The sequence below is a fragment of the Ceratotherium simum genome, chromosome 13 (assembly GCF_057802395.1).
Source record: "Ceratotherium simum simum isolate JZ-2026a chromosome 13, ASM5780239v1, whole genome shotgun sequence".
Lineage (NCBI taxonomy): Eukaryota > Metazoa > Chordata > Mammalia > Perissodactyla > Rhinocerotidae > Ceratotherium > Ceratotherium simum.
The window spans coordinates 587,063-613,146 of NC_141912.1; the positions used below are offsets into that span (position 1 = coordinate 587,063).

Consider the following 26,084-nt stretch of genomic DNA (forward strand, 5'->3'; position numbering starts at 1 on the left):
TTTGACGATAGACTGTATTTGATTTGGCCACCCAGACACAACGATCCGAGGGGCACTCGAAAGAACTTCACTGCCACCACCTCCTCACTGATGTATGAAATTATACCATTCCAGAGTAAATTAATCATCGTCTCTTACCTAGTAACAAAAACCAAAAGGAATTTCTAGAAGCAAAAAACAACTGAAATAAAATGTCAATAGACAGCAAATTTCAGCAAGATTAGACACAACTGAAGAAATCATGAATAAGAGAGAGCTAAAGAAATTATTCCTAATCATTACAGAGAACTAAAGATGAGGGAAAAAACATGAGAGAAAAACATAAGAGACATGGAGAACAGAATGAGAAGGTCTAAGATACTATATCCAATTGGACATCTTGAAGGAGAGAAGAGTGAAAAGCGACAAATAAATATTTGAAGAGGTAATGGATCAGAATTTTCCAGAACTGATTAAAAGTATCAGTCAGTCAGGGAAAAAAGGTAAAAAAAAAAAAAATCATACCAAGAGACACATCATAGTGGAACTACAGAATATTAGTTCTACTATGACAAAGAAAATATCTAAAAGTAACCGAAGAGAGACTTTAATACATCTTTCTCAGTAATCAACAGATTCAAGACCAAGACAAACAAACAAAAGAAATGGAGATAGAAGGCTGAACAACATAATTCACAAACTTGATCTAATAGACATATGGAATATGGTATTCAAAACTCAAGGATATAATCTTTTCAAGAAAGGTAGAATATTTCAGAAAACTTACCATGTAACAGCCTGCAAAGCAACTTTTAACAAAGTTAAAAACATGATATTCTCTGACCGCAGAAAAATCAAGTTAGAAATCTCTAACAAAGAGAAAACTAACTCCCAATATGGAAACTAACTGCTCCCCTAATTTGGAAATTTAAAATCACACTTCTATATATCCTGTGTACCAAAGAAAAACACACAATTAAAATCAGAAAATACAAAACTGAACCACAACTAAAATATCATATATGACCAAGTAGAACACAGCAAAAGAGATAGAGGGACATTCACAGCCTTAAATGTTCATATTAAATGGCAGAAAAGTTTGGAACCAATGAGTTATGTAAATATTAAAAAGGCAGAAAAGTTTGGAACCAATGAGTTATGTAAATAAAACAATTAAGCAAAGAGCCCAAATTACTGCAAGAGAAAAAAAGGATACAGAGAGAGATCAGTAAAGCCAAAAGCTCATTCTTGAAAAAGACTCTGGCAAGACTGATCAAGAAGAAAAGAAGGAAAATATTAAGCAAGCAATATTAAGTTTAAAAGGAGGCAAAACCTCAGATGCAGTTGAGATTGAAATAATAATACGAAACTATTATAATAAAACAACTTTATGCCAATAAATTTGAAAATTTAGACAAAACAGACAAGGTCCAAGAAAAATACAGATGACCAAAACTAGTAAGAAGAAACAGAAAACCTCAATGGTTCTTTAACCATTAAAGAAATTGAATCAGTCATTAAAAATCGTCTCACAAAGAAAATACCAAGCCTAGAAGGTTTTATCAAAGAGTTCTTCTAAATATTCAAAGAACAAATAATTCCAATCTTACACAAACTCTTTCAGAGGAAGAAAAAAGGGAGATACTCTATAATTCATTTTACAAACTAGCATAACCTACACGGATAAATCTCAAAAACAATATTGAGTAGAAAAGGCAAGTCATAGAAAAATATATACCATATAATCCCATTTATGCTATTTAAAAGTCAAAAACAGGTAATATTAAACAATATATTGTTTAGAAACCACAAAATGCATTAGTGACTCTGTAGAGGAAGGAGAGTGATGCAAATGAGCAGAGTCCTGGTAATGATGCTCCATTTCTTCATTTTGGTGGTAGGTGCACACGTGTTCTTTTTATTATTCTTATATTACATCTACATAAGATCCATTCTTTTGTAGGGGTAAAATATTTGATATAAAAATATTTGAAAAGAATTTATAATGTAGAAAAGAAGTACACAAATATTAAACTAATCATAACGTAATGTATTAAAATACTATACCAGTGGTAAGAACAAAGCATCATAGAAAGAGAGAAGAGGATGTGATTCATTTTGCACTTTGAGAGAACAGATGAGGAGAGGCCATAAAAAGCTTTCTACAGCATGAGACATCTGTATCCGAGATGGGTTTGAAGGATGATCATGATTTTGTCAAATGGAGCCTGAGGGAAAGGTATTCCAGACAGACAGTACAACACAAGCCACAGGTGCATGTTCTCACAATGGAGCTGGTAAGCTGATGGTGAACAGATGAGTGAGCAGACAGATCATAGCAAATGTTCAAGCACAGATGAGTGGCGAGATGACAGGGTACTGGAGTAGAGAGATGAATGCCTTGAGAGAAAGAGGTAAGAGGGGCCAGATTAAAACACTGCACAGAATCAGCCCAAGGAGTTTAGGTTTTATTCTTCAGGCAATGAGGAGCACTGACATGTGGGAAGGAGGAAGAACAATGTAATCAGGTCTGTATCTTTGAAAGCCTATCCTGGAACTCCGTGGATGATGAGTTGGAGAGTGAAAGAATTTAGAGATTAAGCAAACCATTTGGGAGGAAGGCTCCTGCAGCAGCACAGTGATCAGGTGATGAAAAAGGGCTGAATCTGGACAGGTAGAGCAAATTAGAGAGGTGGAGATGGATTCAGAAGACAGTTCAGGGGCTGAACTGAGAATACAGCATAAACCATTGTGAGGGATGGAGTCAAGAGCAATTCCCAAGTCCCTGGCTTGCTGACTCAATGACTACTGACTAAGATAGAAAACACACAGAGAAGCTGATCTGAAGGAGGAAGAAAGATGATTTTTGATTTGGGCATGTTGATCTGAAATCCCAGTGAAAATGTCTGGTAGGAAGTAGGATCTGAAGCCTAGCAATGACACGCAGGTTAAAGATAAAGATTCCAGGAATCACGGGCATCAATGATGAATGAACGGTGGTGGCAGATGAGATCCTCAGGAAAATGTGAGGAATGTGAAGAGAAAACAGAGCAAGTACAAGCCTAGAGAACAGAAATAGTCAGCAGATGTTGGACGACAGCTGTTTGAGTGGTTGCATTTTATCTGCTCACATTCAAGGTTTTTGACTTAGGAACCTCACCTCCTACCCAACTGGTGAACCAATGGCTTTACTCACTTATTTCCTACACCTCCCTAACGTTCCAGAGACTTAGAGCCTCTCTCTCATCTCTGAAACAACACCTTCTCTGTGAAATCTTATATCCTTCCTTGCTTTGGGAAAGCTTCGCTGAATTACTTTCTATATTGGGGAAGCAATATTTTACTTTATAAATCACAAGGTCCTTGAGTCCTTACTACTGTATTCTTTCTTTATGTTTCTTTTTTCCTTCTCATTTACACAAGGAACTTGAGGCACTTAAACAGGGTCAAAAATTAAGTTCAGTATTTGTAGGCAGGGACACATCTGACTAAATATAACTCCTGTCTATAAGATCTTAAACTCCAAAACAAATTAATTTACAGTGAATTTATTATACAAAAATAGCCTCTAAACAAAATTTAGCTAATTTATATGATGAAGAGATGGGGAAAATAAAACAAGTATAAGAAGATAATACAGTGAGGAGAAAAAGCTATAATAATTCACATTTATGAATTCAAATGGTTTCAAACAAAATTTAAGAATTATATACAATTAAGCATTAAATAATCAAATATATAAAATATGATACATATGGTTTAAGTGACTCAAAAATCTTTAAACTGATTGCTGTATGTAAAGGATCTTCCCTGGACATATAGAAAAAAAGAAGCTGTCCTCTCCTCACCCCCCATGTTGCAATTTCTAAAAGAGATTTGGGGGCTTAAAATAAAATCTCAATCAAGAATTTAATGCCAGACTTGTTTAATGACCACAGTCCCAAGTCCGTCAAAAATCTGCAATTATACAAAATCCAAATTAGATGTTTGCTTTTTAAAGACTAGGACAGGCTAAAACAGCAATTTATGTATGTAAAAAAATGCCTTGGAATTATACATATAATTACAACTACCACAATAAAATTATATGCTAACGTTTATTAACCACATAGCTCTTGTTTTCCCTTCTCAAAGGTCTCAAAGAATTAATGACTGATGGCAAATCTGGTTTGCATACTTAAAAGGCAAAACTTTATATTTCTTTAACCCTCTAAGTACCTTTAAAATGAACTCTATTGAATATAAACAGTCAATGAACATATGAAAAAGTCTTAACCTCCCAAATAGGGAAAGGCATGCAAACTAAAACACCATGAAAGAGTATTTTTACCTATCAAATTAAAAAATTATAATTAGCAATGTTGGCCAAAATGTGACGAGACCAGCTTCTGAAAAGCAATCTGGCAATATTTCACTAAGAGTCTTTGGAGCTCTAATTCTACTTTTAGGAATCTACTATGATGAAGTAATAAGAAATGTGATCAGAGATTATCTTCACCTCTCAATAACAACAGCAACAAAAATAATTTTAAGGTTCCCAGCAACGAAAAAGTTAAAAAAAAAAAAAAAAAAAGGGTACATCTACATGAATAAATATCATAAAGCCATAAAACTCATATTTATAAAAATATTTAATAAATGGAAATAAAAGTGCTTACAACAGAACAGTCAATAAAAAAAGATACATTCAATGTAAACGGAATTCAGAAAAACATGTTTCATATTTTTTATAACATATACAGATACAGGTATATGGTATATATAGGTATAGGTATATATAAAATATTGATTACTATATATACTAAAATATGACAGTGTTTATCCTTGGTGCATTACAGATGATTTTTAAAAATTTTTTTAGACTTTTCAGTATCTCTCCTTTTTAAAAATATTGATTGGGTTTTACTTTCTGAGTAGGAAAAAATGCATGACTGGAAAAAACACATCCAAGACTTGAGAAAAAGCTCAGTGGCACTGGCACTGCAAATGGAAATGCACAAGCGGCAGGATGCTCACGGCAGCACTTGCTGTGTGGGCTCCGAACAGCACAGAGTCCACGTAAGGATCATAACGGGCTTATTTTAAAGGAGACATCTTCTAGGGCAAGATGAATTGGATACTCTGATCTGATAAATTACCATTTAATATTGTTTCATAAAGTCCAAAACGATACACACTAATCAACTGGCTTCATGTCCCATTTCTTTGGTGTATTTCATGGGAACAATTTTGTTCTTTAAGACGTATGGCACTGGGCCAGAAAGCATTCTGGATTTAGAATGAGAAACCTTAATTTTGAGTCCTGCTTTGCTCTGCTACTTACAGGTCAAGTCATTAACCTTGTGAGCATCTTTCCATATTAAAAAATGGAGTTAAGAATACCTTCCTCAGTTATCTCACAGGGTTTTCTGCATCAAATAAAATTGTATATATGAAATCATTCTAGCTTTAAATGATCACTGATCATTAAATTTTAATAACCTCCTAAAAAGCATGGTTATTTGTGTATCGTTCCTATGTTAAAATTAATCCTACTTTTGAAGATGAGGAACAAGATGAAGGGAATTAACAACTGGCCATTTTCACGCTTCTACTAATAGAAGTACCAGTAAGAAAGCAGGGGGAAACATGCCTGGAAGAACCCTTGGCAAAGCCCCAGATCAATCCTGGAAGGAGCTCTGAGAGAATGTCTAGTGTCTGGTGACACTAAGTTAGGAGCCCACAGTGAACCAGTATCTCCAAGGGCAGAAACAGAGCAATAAAATGGATAACAACAGCTTTTGGGATCTATGCCTCGAGTCATCTGTCATTTGAAAAGGGAACTATGAAAAACAATGGCAATTAGCAGCCTTTTTCCCTTAATGCAAGAAATATATTCTACTTGGTTGGTATCATGAAGTTAATGGATTCACTCATAATAAATAGAATCAGTGCAAATGCTATAATCTAAATCCAGTTTACTATCTATTCATTTAATACACAACTGAATGATTTCAAAATATTCAATGGTCAATTTGAAAAATTCCAAATTTGGAGTGTGAAAAATAGCCCACCATCCCAGATCCTTCATATTACCTTGGTCTCAAAATGATCTAGACAAAGACTAAGAAGGATATCAAAGCTTATTTGTATGTTGATTTCATTCTTCTTCTTAATGATATAAACTGAAGCAATAGATAGTTCCTACTTAAACTGCTTAAAAACCTAAAGAAAACTAAATTTACTGCTTCTGTCATATGCAATTCCTAATCATTTCATATAATTTTAAAATGATAAAAAGTTTTTCCAAAAAATACATCTGTGTCATTATTGTTACTGCATAAAAACGAAGTGTCTACTTCCTACAAACACTAACTTCTTACTGCAAGAGAGCACCTCACAATTCTCAACAGAAAAATTTCTGGAAATAAACTCGACATTTGGCCCTACAACCTTAAGTCACAACATTTCTCATCAGGATGATTAATCTTTACGAAAAGGCAGGAAAACAAGACAGAGCCACCCACTTTGACATTTTCATTCTTTGAAAAAAAAATCCCAATCTAGTTCATGAACTAGAACCATCATTTGTAAAAAGTATGCAATCCATCAAGAGTACTTTTTGATTTTAAGATTAACAAGATCATTATCTTTCTTATTCTTTGCACTGAGAAAACTGTACTGACATTATGAAGTGGTTCTAGCTTAGTTTTACTTAGAAATCTGATAAACCTCTGCCCAGGAACCAACCAACCTTTAATAACAAGGTTACTTCATTTTTTTCTTTTTCTGCTTACTTGAAAAAATATAAACAACAATGTGTAACATCTAAAGAAACCTACTCCATTAATTTATACAGGACTCATTTTTGTCCAACCTTGCTACATCCATGGATTGGAGAGTGGAGAGTATGTATTTTTCAGGTAAGATATTAAGCAGCCTACGGCTGTTGTTAGCCAGTCTCGAGTGCGCGTGCATGTGTGTCTGTGTGTGTGCGCGTGCTCAAGTAGTAAAACAAAAGCACCACTGTGGTCACATGGAGAGGGAGAGAGGAAGAAGAGATGTGAATCAGCACAAGAGGTTTTCCTACAGGCTCAGGGAGTTTGCTGTTGGGTATAGGCGCAAGCTTTAACCTAAAAGGAGCCAAATCTGCAGTGATTCTTAAAGAGCTGGGTTTGATGCCTTTCTCTCCTTGTTTTCTTCCCTCACTTCTAAACAGCTTAGGTGGGGAGTATATCAGCTCTAACCTTGAGAAAGCTTTGCTCTAGAGAAAAGAAGACACTATTAAATTAATGATTCAAGGTGACATAAGAAGAGTGGGAATCACTCAAAGATAGGGTGGGGTGAAGACAGGCAAGGAATATGAGTGTGGGAGGGCAAGCAGAGGGAAAAGTGTAGGGAAGCAAAAGAAAGAGAGAGCTGAGAAAATAGTCTGGAAACTAAGTGGACAGAACAATCAACTTGTCCATTAACATAATTCACTTACCTGCGTTATTTTTTCTATTCCCTGGAAGTTGTGCTTTTCAAAATGTTCTGCTATATTTAGGAAGGTGTGACGTTCTAGGTAGCAGCAATTACTCAGGACTATCAAAAGTCGCTGTTCCTAAAAGCAAAACAAATTTTTAGAAAATTACATTTATGTAACAAATTGAGAGTCTAACAGATAGCATTTATCACTTATTACATTTAACTACAATGTCTTGGTGTTTATCAATTTCAACGTTTTGTTTTTCTTGGCTCCTTCTTTCCCAATACTAACACAGAGAGAAACATAATACAATTCTATAATTCCACTAACTGCTCATTACCACATAATACACTAAAGAGTCAAATAATCTTCCCTTTGAAATTTAACAGCTGCGTGGAAAAACAGATTGATGAAACAGTTAAATAGTCAAGTAGAATCAGCTGTTATTCTTTTGAAATGGGGTTCTACTTTATCATTCTACTTAATACTCTGTTCACAAAAGAGCTATAAAATAGATATTTTTAAATAATTAAATAAATGTATACACTCTTAGAAATTAGTTTATAAATTTTTCATAACTTGGAAGAGAATTAGAATGCCATCCATGTGATGGGCTTCTTCAAAAAACTTGGGTCTGCAGACATTTTTATGTAGAACAGGCCCCTCTTACGGCGAGTGGGGACAGAGGCTGGGGCTCTCCCGGTGTCAGTCATGGAGAGAGCTGGAGCCACATCCCACTCTCCAGCACTCTAACTGCTTCAAGTAATTTCTTATCAAAATTACCAGAATCCAGTGCTGATGAATAAAACATCCTTTTACAGTTCAGAAGAACTACTTTTATAAATAAAATTCCAGGAATGGCCTTTGTCACTGCTCTTGTGGCTCACCGAAAGCACTTTCCCCATGCTCCCTTAGGTGTGAGGGAGAGCATTCTCTGGAACAACTGTGACTAATTTAGGGCCTCAATTTAAGATCCCTTGACTAAAAACTAAGGCAAAAACCACTTTCCAGGAAAAGTTCTTACCCACATTTTGCTTACTATTTTGTATATAATCAAATAACCTATGTTAAAGTCAATAAAATAAGTGTGGAAATAAACAGGTCCCTTTCCTTTGAGGTGCACGAACCACAGATGAACTACATATACTCTTTGAACTCAATTGCCAAGCATAGCTTTTATCTCCCTGAAATTCATTTAGCTCATCAAATTTTTGAAAACTTTCTAAATTTCTTTATTTAAAATGTTCCTAACTTTATCTCTGGCAGAGTGTAGCCTATTCACTGCTTTTCTTGGTCATCAATAAATATAATTAAAAGGCCAAGGAATTATTAAGGTACCTTCAAACAAAGGAAGGGTTGTTAATGGCACTGAATTAATCTACAGATGAGAAATGGAGTATAAAACAACGTAAATGGGGTTATGGTCTATATACTACTCCGCAATGGTCTGTATAGTACTCCGCAATTTGTAAAGAAGGGCAAGTGAGAACCAGAAAGAAAGCAGTGAACATCCTGGAAAGGTGTGCAGGCGAGGCTGGGGGAGAGGAGGCCACAGTCCCTTGTGCCCGGTGTTCCTGCCCCGCGGTCCTTGTCAACCACAGGAAATAAAGGAAACGGACGTTTCATCAGCCACTCTAAACACGCTGCACTCTCCAAAATGCCCAACTGCTTTCTCAGTTACAAAATCCATCCTTCCTTACTTTTCCCTTCGAGTCTTCCTCCTCATGTAGGAGTCCACCTGGGCCTGCCGCACCTTCTCTGCCCCGTTAATTGACTCTCTTTGGCTGATTTTTCTCATATGTAAACGGAAAAACTATTTGAGTGACTTGAAGTCTTACTCTCAGTAACTGTTTTTTTCCTCAAATCTAACCAATCAGAAAAATAAAAGTGGGAAGAACAACTGAACAATGCAATCAAATAATCGAATTTTTAAACTTGGATGACTAATCAAAGCTTATCAACAACTTAGATAAATACGTACGTCTGAAAACAACTCAACCTACCAAAGGTAGGACTTGCAGAATAAAGACGATGGCCTTATGTATTATTTCAGTTTTTCCTCACAGAATCTCTAAGACATAGCCAATAACACTCCAACTTTGTCCAGGAGAAAACAGGACATGCTCAGTGACATGTCCAAGGTTACTCAGTTAGTAAGAAACAGACCAGGAAGTGAACCAGTGTCTTCTGACTCCAAACCTGGACCTTTCTTACCATAACTGTATATCTGCTGGATAAGAGAACAAGACCCTAAGAAGATCTCAATAATCTGTGCCAAATCTAATGAGATATCATCCAATGGGAAAAAAACAGGAACTGAACTTGGGACCAAATGAACAATTTTTGGGGAGTATAATGGGAAAGATAAGTCCTGTGACTAGCAGAAGCAAGTATGAAACACTTGGGGTTTTAGTTGACAGTAAGCTCAGCGTGAGTCAACCGAGATGTAACTTCACGTGTATTTCTGGCTGCTTCACAGTAATCAGGGTCACATGGGAGTCCTGCTCCACCCTTGAAGGAGGACAGAAGTAGACTCAGAGGAGAACTACCACATCAAGGGCCTGCAAGCTCATCAGCTGGGAGACGCCTCAACAATTTACGCTGTTAGCTAGGAGGAGGGAAGATTCTGAGCACACACAGCAGCTGTTTTCAAACACTGGAAAGATCATCACATAGAAATTAGGTTCGTTCTAAAACACAAGAGAAAAGCATAGCTGGCCAGATGGCTGGCAAGGTCTTCCTTAATTTAGAAGGATCTTTCCTCCAGCCCGTGTCCTTTTCTAGCTCTCTTGCTGTGCTCACAGTGGAAAGAACGGTTTAAACTCACCACAACACCTTCCTCAGCTCCTAGTCGCTCTTGACCCAGTGCAAGCAGATGGCCCCTCAGAAGTTCCCTGGGGCAGTTCTCCCACCGTCATCACACAGGACCTCCTAACCGCCATGCTCACGAGGCTCTAGTTTTCACCTGACCCAACCTGATCCTCCCTCAGTATGCGATACCGTTAAATATTCCTGTTTAAATGCTTTTTTCCATCTGTCTTGGGAACACTGCACTATCTGGATTGTCTTCTCTCTCTCATTCCTTTTCCAGAACCTTCGAGGCTCTCTGCTTCTGGCCACCCCTTAAATACTGGTACTCTCAATATTATTTTTACATATTTGGTCCTCCCCTCATTCTACTAGTATTTTCCCTAGTATTCTCATCCACTCCTCGGCCTTATATTGCTTCTATACTGCCGACTCACAAACCTCTATCTAGATTTCTCTCCTGGGGTGCAGACAAGTCTATGCAACCACCCACTAGAAATCTCTACCAGAATGTCACTCAAACAACATATCTGGTCCCAAACTGAATTTTTTTTTTTGTGTGTGAGGAAGATCAGCCCTGAGCTAACATCCATGCCAATCCTCCTCTTTTGCTGAGGAAGATTGGCCCTGAGCTAACATCTATTGCCAATCCTCCTCCTTTTTTTCCCTTTTTCTCCCCAAAGCCCCAGTAGATAGTTGTATGTTATAGCTGCATATCCTTCTAGTTGCTGTATGTGGGACGCCGCCTCAGCATGGCCTAAGAAGCGGTGTGTCGGTGCGCGCCCAGGATCTGAACCTGGGCCGCCAGTAGCAGAGCGCACACACCCAACAGCTAAGCCACAGGGCCTGCCCCCCCAAACTGAATTTTTAATCTTTCTTTAGAACATATTTTCTTCTTGAATTCTCTCCATGAATGGTACCATTATCTACCTCATTCAAGTAATTAAACCTAGAATAGTTTTTTTAAAACAATTACTTTATTAAACTATCCTTTTCCTCATATGACAAATCCCTTATTTGGGAATTCATACTTATAATAATTGTGGAAATGATGTAGGGCAGGAAATTTAGGTCATATATTTTCTTTCTTGAGAGATACAACCACATATATACACACACATCTTTCAAGCTAATCACAAATCAGAAGGGGTATTATTTTTTTAAGATAGCTGGAGTTTGGATTTCAATAGCTGAACTTATACATGTGATAAAGTATGTATGTGAAATATCGCTAAATACATGTATATGTTAAAAAACACATATGTGTATATATATACAAGGTGGTTTGGTTTTGTTTTTGCCATGGAACTTGTGTTCAAATAAAATGCTATTAGGTAACTCACGGAAATAAAACAGAGAAAAGCAGAGCTTCTCTGGGTAAGGAGGAAAAATGTGGGACAGGGGCACCTGCCCTCCGCCTCCTCACCCAGGAAACCACCAGGGCATCTGTTTCACACTCAAGGACCCGCGTGATGCACAGAGTAGATACAACTACTTAAGCTGCAACTTCAGCTAAAAAGTTTTTAAGTGTGGAATACATATAAAATTATATTTTCACTAAAATTTTCACAAAACAAAACATAGCTCCCAAGTAGAGTGCAGTATGCTACAGTAATGCAGTAGCAAAGTAATTTAGATTGATTTACGAAACAGTCATTACATAGTTTTAAAATGACATGTTTTACTTTCTATTTATCATCTAATTATTTACCATCTTACCTACCGAAGTCAAACTGATGTCTTCATGGATACTTCCAAACAAATCAGGAGAAGAAACGTCAACAGAAAGACTAAATATAGAAGCAAGAGAACAGTTACAATTAAAGCACTAAAATAAAAAATGCTAATATAATGTTATAAGTCAATTATACCTCAATTAAAAAACAAAGCTGTGAACTCATTTGGCCTTAAAATCTTTTGGTCAAAAATCACATAACTTTCTGTAAGTTTTTTATATTTAATAATTAACAGTCCACAGTAAATACTATGGAGTAGCTGTTAACATGGGCCATATGAAATTTGCTTTTGGATCTTCCCAATACTGACTTAATCAAATTCAAAAACAAATCACCAAGGGGGAATATACCAAATAATTTAATTTCTAGGTATAGACTCAAATAATTGAAATGTTTTTGCCTATCAGAATCTCCAGGGGGCTTTTTCAAGCTCATAGTAAACCACTTACAGATGAGTTGAGTTAGGAAATTAGTTAATAACTCACAAGTGACCAGATATATAAAATTGTGGGGGAGGGATTATCATAAATCCACTGATTAATTCATAGATACAACAGAATCGGAATAAACACCTTAGGAGGAATTCTTTTCTCTAAACTTAACCAACTGATTTTAGAATTCAAATGAAAGACTAACTAGATGAAAATATCAAATAATATTTCAAAATAGAGAAGCAATAAAAGAAAACCAATCTGAAAAACATTAAAAATAAACTAATGATAAAATAACACAAACTGATAGAAAATACATATGAATAAACAAAAGATAAAAGTTCAGAAATACGTTGCACTACATATTAGAATACACTGATGTATGAAACAGAAATGGTAACAAAACAATAAGGAAGGAAAGATTTATTTAACCAATAATATCGGAACTGATTAACAATACAAATTCCTGGTAGATTAATGTGTTAAACATATGAAATCAAATTAAAGAATAACTAGAAGAATTAGATATTTATTAGGTCTCAGAGAGGATAGTCTCATATATTGAGAGGCAAAAACCAATACCAAGAGATAGACAAACATGGAAAAATTCTCAAATTGTCAGTTATAGATTTAAGAGGCATTTATTTCAGTATTATCTGTGTCAGAGCATAAAACTTAGGTGCACAGAAGTTACACGTGCCAAATATCATTCAAAAAACTAGACTTCTGAAAAACCCTACAGAACATTATAAAAGAATTATCACATGGATTTGTAAACATCAAAAATCAAGCTGTATCCTCTGGAGCTCGAATAACTAAGTCTGCCCAGACTTGATCCCCTAACATAGTCAGTCTTTAATAGGCGTTGGTGCAGTCCTCACACCAGAATTGTAAAAGTTACCAACTAGGAATTATACACTTTAATTTTCTACTTTATTATTTATAAAACTTGCCCCTTTGGATAATTAGTAAGCTAATCAAGCATGTATTCAGTTTGCTATCACGTTGCTAGTAATGCTGAGTTCAGAAGATAAAGAAATTATGGAAAGAATATAGGTCAAATATATAAATTATAACTTTAACACGAACAATCTCTCTCTCTTACTAGAAGTCTTAGGATATAAAACCAAGTAGTCTGTACTTTTAGTCCTTCTAAATGCTCAATGAGATTAATTTCAGTTTTACTTACTGTGCAGTATCTACATCGGCATCAGGCTTGGTGCTCAATTGTTCCAGACAGTATATAAAAATCTAGGTCAAAAATAAGAAGTTTCAGTGATATGAACTCTTAGATTGTAACCAATTTGGACATTAAAAATAATTTTATGTAAACAGAAAAACAGAAACATATATCCTATAAGTGGTATGTATGTATGTATGTATGTATGTATCTCTCATAAGTGATGGAATATATTGGAATATATACCCCACCAATGTGTATTACATAAGTGATAGAAAACTAAAATCACCTGTGTTTTGATCCAATTAAGTTCTTGAATATATTTTAGGAAAAAGACCTTTTTCTTTCTCTCATTCACTCACTCATATGCTCTACTTTATGTGCCCACAAAACACTGGTCCCAATCAAAGAACTTCACGCTACAGATACAATGTAAACAATTATCATGTCATTTAATCTGTGCTCTAACAGAAATATATATAAAGTACCACGAGAACACAAAAAGGGGAGCGTAATATAAACGAAATATTGGAGCATTGCTACAAGAGGTTAGAATTAACCTTACCTTGAATATTATTTCTTTTGTTACCTTACTTACCATAAACTATGATATACTCAGACAAAATGAAAAAAGAATACATATTTAACATGTTACACATATATTATAAATAGGAGGGGTTCACTAATAGTGTGCATTATTTCAGGCTTCCCCAGGGCATCAGTGCTTTTACATATTACCTGCATGATACTGATGCTTAGTTGGCAAACCTCCTCCTGTGTTTTAGGTTGTTGAAAGACCTATAAGGAAGAATTTTGATGAAAATTTTTGGACTTAGCTAAGCAAACAAAATTCTTGTTTATGAAACTTGATATAAAAAAATTAACATATGGAAAACTGCTTCCAGTGTAGATAACCTTTCTCTGAAAAGGGACAGGAGTGGAGATCTGGCCTATAGGCAGTGTTTCTACCTGCAGTGATTTCGGCCTGAGAAGACACTGACCCGGCGCTGCTTGACTACATCCAGGTCAGCCATTCTCTTCATCTACGAAGTGTTAACAAGGCAAGCACTCTGCCTACAACACTTACATTCACATTTTAACTTCCATCAGCCCATCTTGGAACCAAGAAATCAAGGGCCCAAGCAGTTAAATAAAATAAAACAAATAAGCAGTCAGGGGAAAAAGGTCTTGCACTGAAATGACTCAAAAATGTCTAACTGTGATTCCCAAGGGTTCCTTGGGAAAGTTTAAAATAGAGGCAGAATGTAACAGAAAACTTACACTGGCTTCTCCAGGCTTGCACTCTAGAACACCTTTAAGTGACTGGAGAGAATGTATAATGCACTGTTCAAACTGACATGGCTGAAGGAAAAAAAAAATGCGTATCTTAAAATCGAAAACAAGCATTGATTATTAAGACATTTAACAGAAGCAAATATGGCCAAAAGCTCTACTTCCAGATTTATGGAAAGGAACAGAGATGCAAACCATTTGACAATCTCCTAGTTACTGAGATGTACATTTGGCATGTTCCACAGCTGGTATTTAAAAAATGGGTGAATCCCAGGGCCGGCCCCGTGGTGTAGCGGTTAAGGGCGCGTGCTCCGCTGCTGGTAGCCTGGGTTTGGATCCCAAGCGTGCACCGACGCACCGCTTGTCAGGCCATGCTGTGGCGGCGTCCCACATAAAGTGGAGGAAGATGGGCACAGATGTTAGCCCAGGGCTGATCTTCCTCACCAAAAAAAAAAAAAAAAAAAAAAAGGGTGAATCCTGAGACTACATCTAATTCAACTAGAACAGAAGTCAGGTATAACTAAAACAATTCTTCAAAATTCTCCTCTTCTGAGAGGCAAATGACATGCCAAAGAGCAGATATAACAAGTTTATATTATAAACACTATTTCCAGGGTATATTCTGGGATGACCTTACTCTCTGAGATCTTCCACATCTCTGGTACTGTTTAACAAAATTTAATGTTAATAATGATCCAGAGGAGGTCCAAGGTCTTTAATTCAAAAAAGTCATTACAGTCATTTTCTATTTACATTAATTCAGAAAATGAAACTTGAAAATATGTCCAACAAATGGCATTCAAAGTAAGTTTAAATGAATCCTGACTGTACTTAAGGTTTTAGTTTGTGCCAGGCATACTTTAGGTGATGGGGATATCAGAGTAACATGGACCGAGTTCTCATTAAGTGCATATTCTAGGGCGGGAGACACTACCATAAAAGACAGTTAACAAAACTGTGACTTTTTACTTAAAAAAAAAAAAAAAAAAAACTACAGAAATAAAATAAGTGCAATTGCAAACCAAAACAAGTGTTACGAAAAAAATAAGTGAGAACTCAGAAAAATGGTGATAGGGGACCTGCTCTAAACAGGAGAGTCAAAGAAAGTCCCCTGAGACAGGGAGAACATATAAGCTGAGACCTGAAGGGCAAGAGGGGCTGGCCCCCACAGGAAAGGAAGGAGAAAGGCCTGCATGTGTACAGGTCCCAGACAGGTGGGCAGAGCCCTTGAGGGAGGGGCCACAAGAAGAGCCGCTGTGCCTCACGGCCACTGAGCCTGGGCTGGCCGTGCTGGGAGCAGCCAAGGGTCTGGGTCTCAGGCAGGAGGTGGGACTGTACAAGGCACAAATTCAACTAAGCCAGCTCTGTGGAAAACTGGAATCAGAACCTCTCCTCCACGTAAGCTTCAATTTTTTTTTTATTGAAGGTCAATTTTTAAGAGAGTTTGGGATAATACTGAACAGAAGAAAGAAACACCTGTATACAAACAAAAAAAAGACAAGTTTATCTTCTTATAAAAAGGAACCCAGACAATTAATAAAAGCTAAAATAGTTCCTCAACTTGAATGTCATTTTAAATGCACTTTGAAGCCACCAGAGGGCACCATAAAGAATACTTAAAAGTAGAAGCAGCAAAAAAAAAAAGGAATACAGGATGAAATACCAACTACACAGAAAGCATTTAAAGAGTCAAAATGTTTGTTAGGTACCTGACCTTATCCAGCCCAACCCACCTGCCTCAGAAGGTATGAAAATCTAAGATGTTAAAATGATAAAAAGAGTAAGAATTAAGTCCAAAATTCAACTGTGAGCAGTCAAATGTTGATGTTCACGTGTGGTTATTTAGATTTCTTGCATTAAAACTTGGACTAGATTTTCTTATTTTCTTTTTATATCTATACTAATACAATAAATAGACAGAGAATACCAGAGAGCCCAATGGCTAGTTTCAGTTAAACTGGGAGTAATGACAGTCTGAACATCTGCTATTTCTTTCTTCTAAAAAGAAAGACCCAGTCCTATCTCTGCAGTCAGTGAATCATCCACTTTAGCTGACTGTAAGGAGTTATCGCAAACCATTCCAGTTCTTCTGAAAGAAAAAATTCTCAGAATGATCCAAAGTGAAAAAAAGCAGAAAACATTTTCAACATAAGAAAACAGGATGCTTTCAAAGGAGCTGCTTCAGAGCACTGAAGTGAGGTTTGAGTTAGAGATAATACTTCAGCTGAAAGAACAGTCATAATGAGGCAAAGTCACGTTCATTTCTTTAACTTGATAAGGAACGTTTTCCTATCGCAGTCACATGGAAAGAAAAACATCTTCTCATTTCAAACAAATGGGATTGGTGCTATGGAAATGTTAAAAAAATATAAATTAGAGGTATGTAATAGCCTTTAAGGCAATTTAAGACATTGTTCAAAGTCCAAGAACTTTACAGATTTTAGTTAGGTTAAAATACTCAAAGCTGGAACCTGGACTTTAAGCATTGATTCACCTTTTCTCTTAAGTGAAGTCCATGCTGACTAGCTAAAAATGTGGTCAGCTTTTCAAGTCTATTCTCCAACAGCATCTGACTAGAGATGGACTGGCTGACACCAGAAGGGTAACTTCCTGTGGGTCATCCATCCATCAGGGTGTGTGAGACCAAACATGAGATGAGTTATTCTATGGGTAGAGTTTCTTACATAGTTAAACTTTAAATTGACTACAAACAAGTTTCTATAGCAACCATTTCACAGCATTTTCAAAGGGGCTTATGTACTATAATCAAACAGCCTTAGACGTGGCAGCCATCACACGGGCACACACAGCGGGACCCAGACGTGGCAGCCATCACACGGGCACACACAGCGGGACCCAGACGTGGCAGCCACCACGTGGGTACACACAGCGGGACCCAGACGTGGCAGCCATCACGTGGGCACACACAGCGGGACCCAGACATGGCAGCCATCACGCGGGCACACACAGCGGGACCCAGACGTGGCAGCCACCACGCAGGCACACACAGCAGGACCCAGACGTGGCAGCCATCAAGCGGGCACACACAGTGGGACCCAGACGTGGCAGCCACCATGCGGGCACACACATGTCCAAAAATTTGGAAGTAAGCACTGCTATTTTAAACCACACCATTACATCAAGTAAGGTACACATATATATTTATATTAACTTAAGAGAGAACCAGGAACTTTGGAGGAATAGAAGGAAAGGATTTCAACTTGTCATAAGTTCCCAACTCCCAAATAAAGACTGTTGATAAGAAGTCAGAAATTGGAGGAAATGAAGAAATATTATATGAGATCATTACTTCTCAACTGGACTCACCACTATTTTGTAATTTGGGCAAGTCAAAACCATTTTACTCTAGCTTCCTCATCTACTAAGTAGGCAGAAACTGCTAGTTGCCTCCCCAGAATTTATTTTCTCCTTTTTTCTTACTAAGGTAAGACAGAAATTGTTAGGACCAGCAATGTGCTCTGCTGAAAAATTAAATTTTTTCCAGCCTCTGTTGCAGATGGGTGGGCATGTAAATAAATTCTGCCCAATTAGATGTAAGGAGTTGTCAGTTGTGGATCTTGGGAAATGCAGGACTTTTCTCCTGACAGGAATAAGGCCATGATGGTCGGAACTGAAGTGGCCATCTTGTGATCATGAGGCCATCCTGAGATGGAAGCCATGCTAAGGATCACAAAGAAGAAAGACAGAGGGAGCCCTGGGCACTGAGTGCATTGATTGCATGACTAAGCTGCCATACCAGTCCTAACTTCTTTAATGTGAGAGAAAAAGGAAATGCCCCTCCTGTTGAAGCCACTGGATGTTTTAGATTGACAGCTGACTGTCAGTCTTAAATGATACCCCCACCTATAGGATTGTTGTGGGGATCCAAGAGACAGATGTGAAAACACAATAAATCACCAAAACTATTTTCAAAGGTATTTTGAAAACCTCCAAGTCCCACCTGAAAAGATGATTACTTCAGCATGAACAGACCATAGTTACAATCGCCTGCCTGACCTGTGAATGTGTCTGGTGAGGTGGTGGTTGTCTTGCTTTGGCTTAGAGGTCAGCAATAGTATTTTTTTCTATTCTCATTTCAGGAAAATTCAAGTTGCTGCATAACTTAGAATTAAGCATAATCTATTAAAGAATGTAATGCAAACAAAAAATAGTAAGTGATACAGGATGAAGAAAGATCACTCTAAAGGAAATCTGCTGTTTTTATTAATTTTGAAATATTTGTGGTTAGTTTTAAGCAAAAATGACTGAGAAGGAAAACTTTAAGAAGTTTATTTTTCCACTTCCAGAAACTATTTAGAGTTGCAATACAAACAGCATATATTCCTTATTAATATAATAAATCATTTATTTTGAATATAATATACACTAATGATTAATCACTGAAAAGAATTTAAACTTACTAGAGAAGTCAGTCCTTCATTATCGACAATCCAATCTTCCTTTTCAGCTAACCTCTTTACTTCTACAGGGAAAATAACCACACAAGTACTTTTTATTATAATTATCTCATTGAACTTTATAGAGATAGAAATCTATAAAAGTTATGGTTTTTAATAGTTTTATATAGGTTTATAATAAATTGGTGAAAGCAGGGACAGAATATAATTCTGGTAGACTCAAGGATTTAAACCTGTTTTGTTCACTAGATTTTTATAGCAAAACATTAATATAAATAAAATTTTTTACTGCATAGCCCAATTTGGATAATGCTAGGCTAGGTTTAATGACAACTTTAGACAATGAGTTTATTACTTTTTCAGCTCTCTTTATAATATTAAACATGTACAAAATAAGCTATACAAAATTTTTTTCCTAAAATTTCTGATGAACAACTTAGTCTCCGTTTTACTTTTTTTTTCTTTTCTTTTTTTTTTTTTTTTTTTGGTGAGGAAGATTAGCCCTGAGCTAACATCCGTTGCCAATCCTCCTCTTTTTGCTGAGGAAGACTGTCACTGGACTAACATCCATGCCCCTCTTCCTCTATTTTATGTGGGATACCACCACAGCATGGCTTGATGAGTAGTGTGAAGGTCCACGCACAGGATCCAAACCTGTGAACCCTGGGCCACTGAAGCAGAGCAGGCGAACTTAACCACTATGCCACGGGGCCGGCCCCTAGATTCTGTTTCAATCCTGTACATTCCTAACGATGGCAGTATGACTCACTTGGCTAAAGGAATGCCGCCTGTCCCAGCCTTTGGCACTGCAGGCTGTCTCAGGTCCCTGAGCGGATGAGGTGATGAGTTTAGAGGACATGGCTCAGTTTCTCACCTGGATTCCACTCCCTTTCCATTACACAGTGTATCAGTCACCAATTCTGTATAGAGATGACCTTCCTACTTAAAATCCTGGTGCATCATTTATAACAATGTTCTTGATTGGTTTTGAATATATTTAGTACCCAAAAGGCTGCTTTGTAAAGATAACCTTTATTGTTTTTTATGATTGTATGTACAAAATCCTGAAAAATTCTAAAAAGTATAAAGAAAATGAGCATCACCTATAATTTCTACTACACAGAGAATTATTGTTGACAGTCTTTCTTCTGATTTTACATTGATATTTCTAAAATTTAAAAATACACATATATTTTCAAAATTGGGATCATGCTTTATATACATTTTTATATTCTACTTAACATTTGCCATAAGAATGTTCTTGTATCCCTAAATATTTTTCAAGTATATCCATCTTAACTTCTGCATGGTCTCGCATTTCAAGCAAATAGATTTGAAAAGATATCCAAAAAAGAAAAAAAAATTTCTATTGAGCAGCTCTAGATGATCTAAAATATTCATATTTCCGTAAGAGTAATTTCCTCTTTTCAAGGTTTGGAAGCTGGAAAGAGATGGCATACTCAGCTAACTGTTGTCTAGCAAATACATCAATTTTTCTTAACATACCTTCTGCTGTGTGTTGCAATGTAACCATCACACAACGTACTCGGAGATCCAAAATGAGATCCTGGATAGTCTGTAACATGTCATTAGGAATTTCGAGGGCAGTTAACGATTCATAAGTAAGCCTGTGAAACAAACACAACAAAACAAAGTGAGCACAGTGGGATCTTGAAGCAATTCCTGTCATCATTTTGGCCTATAAGGATCCATTATGAAACTTATAAGCTACAACATTATGTTGAAAACAAGGGGAAAGTAAGATCATAACAGGGATTATAATACAATACTAAATTAAACAATAAAAAAGATGCACATCCAGTATGACATTCTCATCAAACATAAGCACCAGAAAGGTGTAAGAGCTTAGCTGCTAGATGATCCATGGGAAAGAGTGGAGGCAAAAGACAGAGCAAAATTCTTTGTTGAATGTATTACAAATCATAGCCCATACTGAGGGGTTTTTTGTGTTTTTTTCCCCAAAAAGATTTTAAAAATTTACCCCTTTTCAGGAGAATGTGTCCACATTTACCTCATGGTCTGGATGACATGAGTCAGCCACTGTCCGGAGAGCTCAGACTTTACCTCCCAGCCTCCATACCGCCTCACTCCGCCCTCCGGGATGCTGAGTGGAAGCAGGGCTCCACGGATCAGCTTCACAAGACAGTGCATCACTTCCTGAATCATTTTCTAGACAATAACGAATAAGCAAAACTGCATTAAAAGTCATTAACTTGATTAAACCAACTAAAAGGAATCTGCCTGAACAATGGTGAGTATCTTGAATGTAGATAAAGTCTTGTAGTAACTTTGGTTGAGAAAACCCTACCCTATAAAAAAATCTACATACTTATCCTTAACTTACCTTAAAATCATTTTGTCTTTGCCTTACATTCTTTGATCTTTCAATCTGGCCTGACTTCTCAGCAGTCTTAAAAATCAAAAAAACATATTAGTTGTCTTTAGAAATGATTTATAAAAATAAGAAATGCTTTAGTGTTGTATATAAAGAAAGCATGAAATATGGTTATAACTTGATTAAAAGGAATGTGTAAGAAATAATCTAAGTTTCTGATTAAAGGATGACTAATTAGAAAACCTTTAATATTCCAACAGGAAGATATTCATCTTCCTAAAACCTTTAAGTACAATTCCCATAAATAAACCTAAGTATTAAGTTGAAACCATCTTTTTTTGTAGGTGAATTTCACATACTATTTTCATCAACAATTTTATATGATTAAACCTAAAAGCAGCATACCCAGAGTAACATTCTCAACATCACTTCTCATCAGCTAGTACAGAAATAAAAGGAAGAGTAAACTCTGGATTAATGTCTAGTAATCTTACAGCATTCATTCCATTCCCTTGACAAATGTTGAAGAATATAAACATTGTATCTGGCATTTTATTTTTAAAAAATGATAAATCACTGCTCTTCTCTCAGGGATTTTACAGTCTAATTTAGGAGAGAATATACTCTAGAATTCTAGAATTCATTTTTTATCTGTTTACTGATAGCAATGCTTTCCTCTGATATTTCTTTCTCCTTAAAGTACTGTGTGGAAGACTACCTTACACTGACTAAAAGAGAAATCTGTTCCATTGGATTTCAATTAACTTTTTATTACCAGATTTTCTAACAACTAAATATTATTATAGAAAATGCCCTAGAAAGGCAAGCTTAGGAAACTTTCCAAATAAAGAAGCAATAACAAAATGGTACAATGTAAAAGAAAACTCTAATACTTCATTAACATAACGCAAAAGTTATCCTTTAAAGTTAAAATACTCATGTATTATTGGTTAGAGACATGTCAAGAGAACTTTCAAGTTAAGAACCATTGCATGATAAGTGATGATGATATTGACTTTAAGTAACTCTAAAATACAAGTAATGTTATATATATTTTATGTATAATCTAGAGAAACAGTGTACAGAGTTGCTTTATATGATGAACATTATTGACAGGACTGAGCAAAAGAAGGGTAAGGATGGCTGAATATTTTCAACAAAAATATCGGACCTACTTGATAAGAAGTGGTCAACACACACAGATACATACCTCTTCAGGCTCTTATTTACACTTATTTTAAAATTTTATATTAAACTGTGCAGGTTTTATCATTGTTTTCTTTGTAGAAATGCACTTTTGCTTTGAAAGAAAGTTTAGTTTTTGAATAAACTAAACCCAAAATTCACCTCAATAATAATTCAATAAGCAAATTCCTAAGTTGACTGACCAACAACACTCAAAATTCTTTGTATACCAGGATTTAACTCAGAAATTGATGACTTTGTCCCTTTATTTTTAAGACAATGAGAAGTAACTGAAGTGTTTAATGGCTGCAGTGAGAAGTGACTAGAGGGCCCCATGTCAGAAGAAGGACCAGCTGGAAGGATGCTGCTCTAACCTAGGTGAGCAGTGGCCATGTCTTAGACTAAGGAGGTGGATGGATGGACCCAGAGGACAGCTTCAACACAGGTTTCCGAGGTAGAAGGCACTGAACCTGGTGATTCCACTGGCTGTTTCCGTGAGAAAGAGGAGATGTCAAGAGTGACTCCTACCCAAGTCACAACCACTCAGGTACGTCCAAATGGCCCTGAGTGTCTGTCAGCCTACTTCCTGTTTCTCCAAAGTGTGACGCTCTGATTCAGAATAACACTTCTGGTGATACAGCGGGCTAGGTGTAGAAAAGCAAATGAAAGGCCCTGCTTACTGAGGTCATAAATACTATTCTCTAAATGCTGCCGTTTGTCAGCTCTTAGTTTTAGGCACCTTTTTTCTTTTTTCTCTATACTTTGTCACTAATTTTTCTCATGGCTTCAAATATCATTTCTATCTAATGCCTTCCTATTTTGGGTTTTGCATCCAATTCCAACTTGTGTGTTGGGCGGGGCTTCCCCACATCAACAAGCAATTCTCCAGACGCCAGCTGGGTGTCCTCCAATTCAACTCAGTTCTGACACTATCTACCTGGAGACTACAGGTAGACTAACCTACATCAGATCCGTAGGTTAAGGGCTCAGTTCTACGAGACTGCCCACCCGTCCCCCCCCAGACACATCTCAGATGATCTCAAGCCCAGGTTGTCACCTCTCTGACTGTCACAATCTGACTGGCTAGAGACTGGAAGTTCCCACATACCCCCTCCTTGGGTCCAATTAATTTGTTAGAGCAGCTCACAGAACTGAGGAAACCCATTCACTCACTAGACTACCAGTTTATTATAAAAGGGTGTAACTTAGGAACACCCAGACAGCAAAGATACATATGGCAGGGTATGGGGCAAGGGTGCGGAGCTTCCATGCCCTCTCCAGGGTGTCACTCTCCCAGAACAGCCATGTTTTGACCAACCCAGAAGCTCGCTGAACTCCATCATTTGGGTTTTTATGGAGACTTCATCACATAGGCATGATTGATTAAATCATTGGCCATTGGCGACTGAACTCAATCTCCAGCCCGTCTCCCCTCCCCAGAGGAATAGGGGTGGGACTCAAAGTTCCAATCCTCTAATCTAATCCTGGTTTTCCTGGCAACCAGCCCTGTCCTTAGGTGGAGATAAAAGCCACCTCATTAACATAACAAAAGACAGCTTCTACCACCTCCTCACTTAGGAAATTCCAAGGGTTTTAGGAGCTCTGTCCCAGAAACTGAGATGAAGACCAAATATACATTTCTTATTATAAATCACAATATCACACTTCTAAATTTATATTTCCAGCCCACATCTTTCCTCTGAGACCCAGATTTGAATTTCAGATTGCCTACTTAATGTCTCTTCTTGAATAACTCACAGGAATCTCTCAAATCCAACACATTAAAAATGGAAAACTGATATTTTCATCCAAGAATGTTCTTCCTTGAGTCTTTGTAAATAGCACACCTACTCACTTGGGAGCCCACTTGGGAACCATATCTGAATCCTTGTCCTCATCTCCCTTCTCTGATCTATCAGCAAACTGGGCCAACACTACTTCCAAAATACAAATGAAACCTATCATTTTCTCTCCAACTCCTCTGACAAAACCTTAATCCAACCACCCTCGTTTCCTGCCTGGAGAGCCTCCACAGCTTCCCCACTTTGACTTTGGTTGCCTTCTAGTTCATTCTTGAATGAAACTGCAAACGTGGTCAGATTACTCCACCACTTGGAAGCCTTCCATGGCTCCCACCCACTTGGAGTACAAACTCCTCACCATGGTCTGTAAGCAGGTCTGCCAGCTAGCCCCCGCCCGCTCCTCTACCCTCATCTCTTGTTTCTCCTGATGCCCTCACCCCCTGGCTCAGCATCCTTGGATGCTGTGACTTTCTGTTTTCAAACATACCAAGCTCTTCTCCTCAGCTTTGTGCATGCCACCCTCTCTACCTAGTACCTTCTTCCCTTGATCCTTTGTGGGGCCATTTCCTCCTCATACTTCAATGTCATCTCCACAGAGAGACTTTCCCTGACCTCCATCCCACTACTGAGAGCCTATCTTAGGACCCTATTTGTTTGTTTTATACCTGTTACCGGAATTTAGGATAATTTTTTTTTAATTTATTTTGGTTCTGTCTCTCCAGGAGGAGAGAGATCATGTTTATCTTGGTCACTATTTTACTTATATTGTATACATGCATTTTAAAATTTACATGTGTGTGTACCTGTGCGCGTACAACAGTACCTGCCACATAGAGGCTATTCAGGGTATTCAACAAACATTTGGTGAATGAACAATCACCTAGGGTTCTGGTTCCTCAGGACGTCCTGGAATATAGTTCAGAAAGCATGAGGGCCCTGAAGACCACTAGGTTAATCTGAAGGCCTTCTTTAAAAAACCTGAAGTCTTGGGTCTCCACCTAGAAACTGGCCCCTTTGAAGGAGATCTGCCAGGTTCAACCCTGTGACATGTTCCAGAAAAGGCCAACAGACAGTGCTTCTCCTAGAGATTTCAGATGTCAACAAAAGGGGCCAGCAGAGCTTTAAGAATTTTGCATAAATGTTGGAAGTTGGGAGGACTGTTGTAGGTTGGAATTCAGATGCTGCCGAGGAACCTAGCACCTACTGTGATATGAGGAGGCACAGAATGAAACTGGAATCCTTTATGTGAAATCAGTGTTAAGGATCTTGTGATGGTTAATTCTGTGTGTCAATCTGACTGGGCCATAGGGTGGCCAGATAATTGGTTAAACATATGTTATAATGTTTATATTCTGGGTGTGCCTGTGAAGGTGTTTCTGGATGAGACGAACATTTGAATTGGTAGGCTGAGGAAAGCAGACTGCCCTTCTTAATGTGGGGGGGTCCCAT

The 26,084-nt window shown here is 37.2% G+C and overlaps 1 protein-coding gene across 8 annotated transcripts in view; it reads right to left on the reverse strand.

Annotated features, from left to right (window-relative positions):
• EXOC2 (exocyst complex component 2) overlaps positions 1–26,084 on the reverse strand; it is a 201,388-nt gene that overhangs the window by 59,070 nt on the left and 116,234 nt on the right. For 7 of the 8 annotated variants that reach the window (XM_087437906.1, XM_087437903.1, XM_087437904.1 and 4 more), the window contains 9 exons: positions 21,658–21,723; positions 21,325–21,482; positions 20,799–20,920; positions 19,296–19,357; positions 14,863–14,943; positions 14,320–14,379; positions 13,591–13,652; positions 11,958–12,024; positions 7,445–7,561 (listed from right to left, as the gene is read on the reverse strand). In XM_087437906.1, the coding sequence (XP_087294032.1) occupies positions 7,445–7,561; positions 11,958–12,024; positions 13,591–13,652; positions 14,320–14,379; positions 14,863–14,943; positions 19,296–19,357; positions 20,799–20,920; positions 21,325–21,482; positions 21,658–21,723 (795 nt within the window). The remainder of the gene's footprint in view (positions 1–7,444; positions 7,562–11,957; positions 12,025–13,590; positions 13,653–14,319; positions 14,380–14,862; positions 14,944–19,295; positions 19,358–20,798; positions 20,921–21,324; positions 21,483–21,657; positions 21,724–26,084) is intronic. The other variant, XM_087437910.1, reaches the window with a different exon arrangement.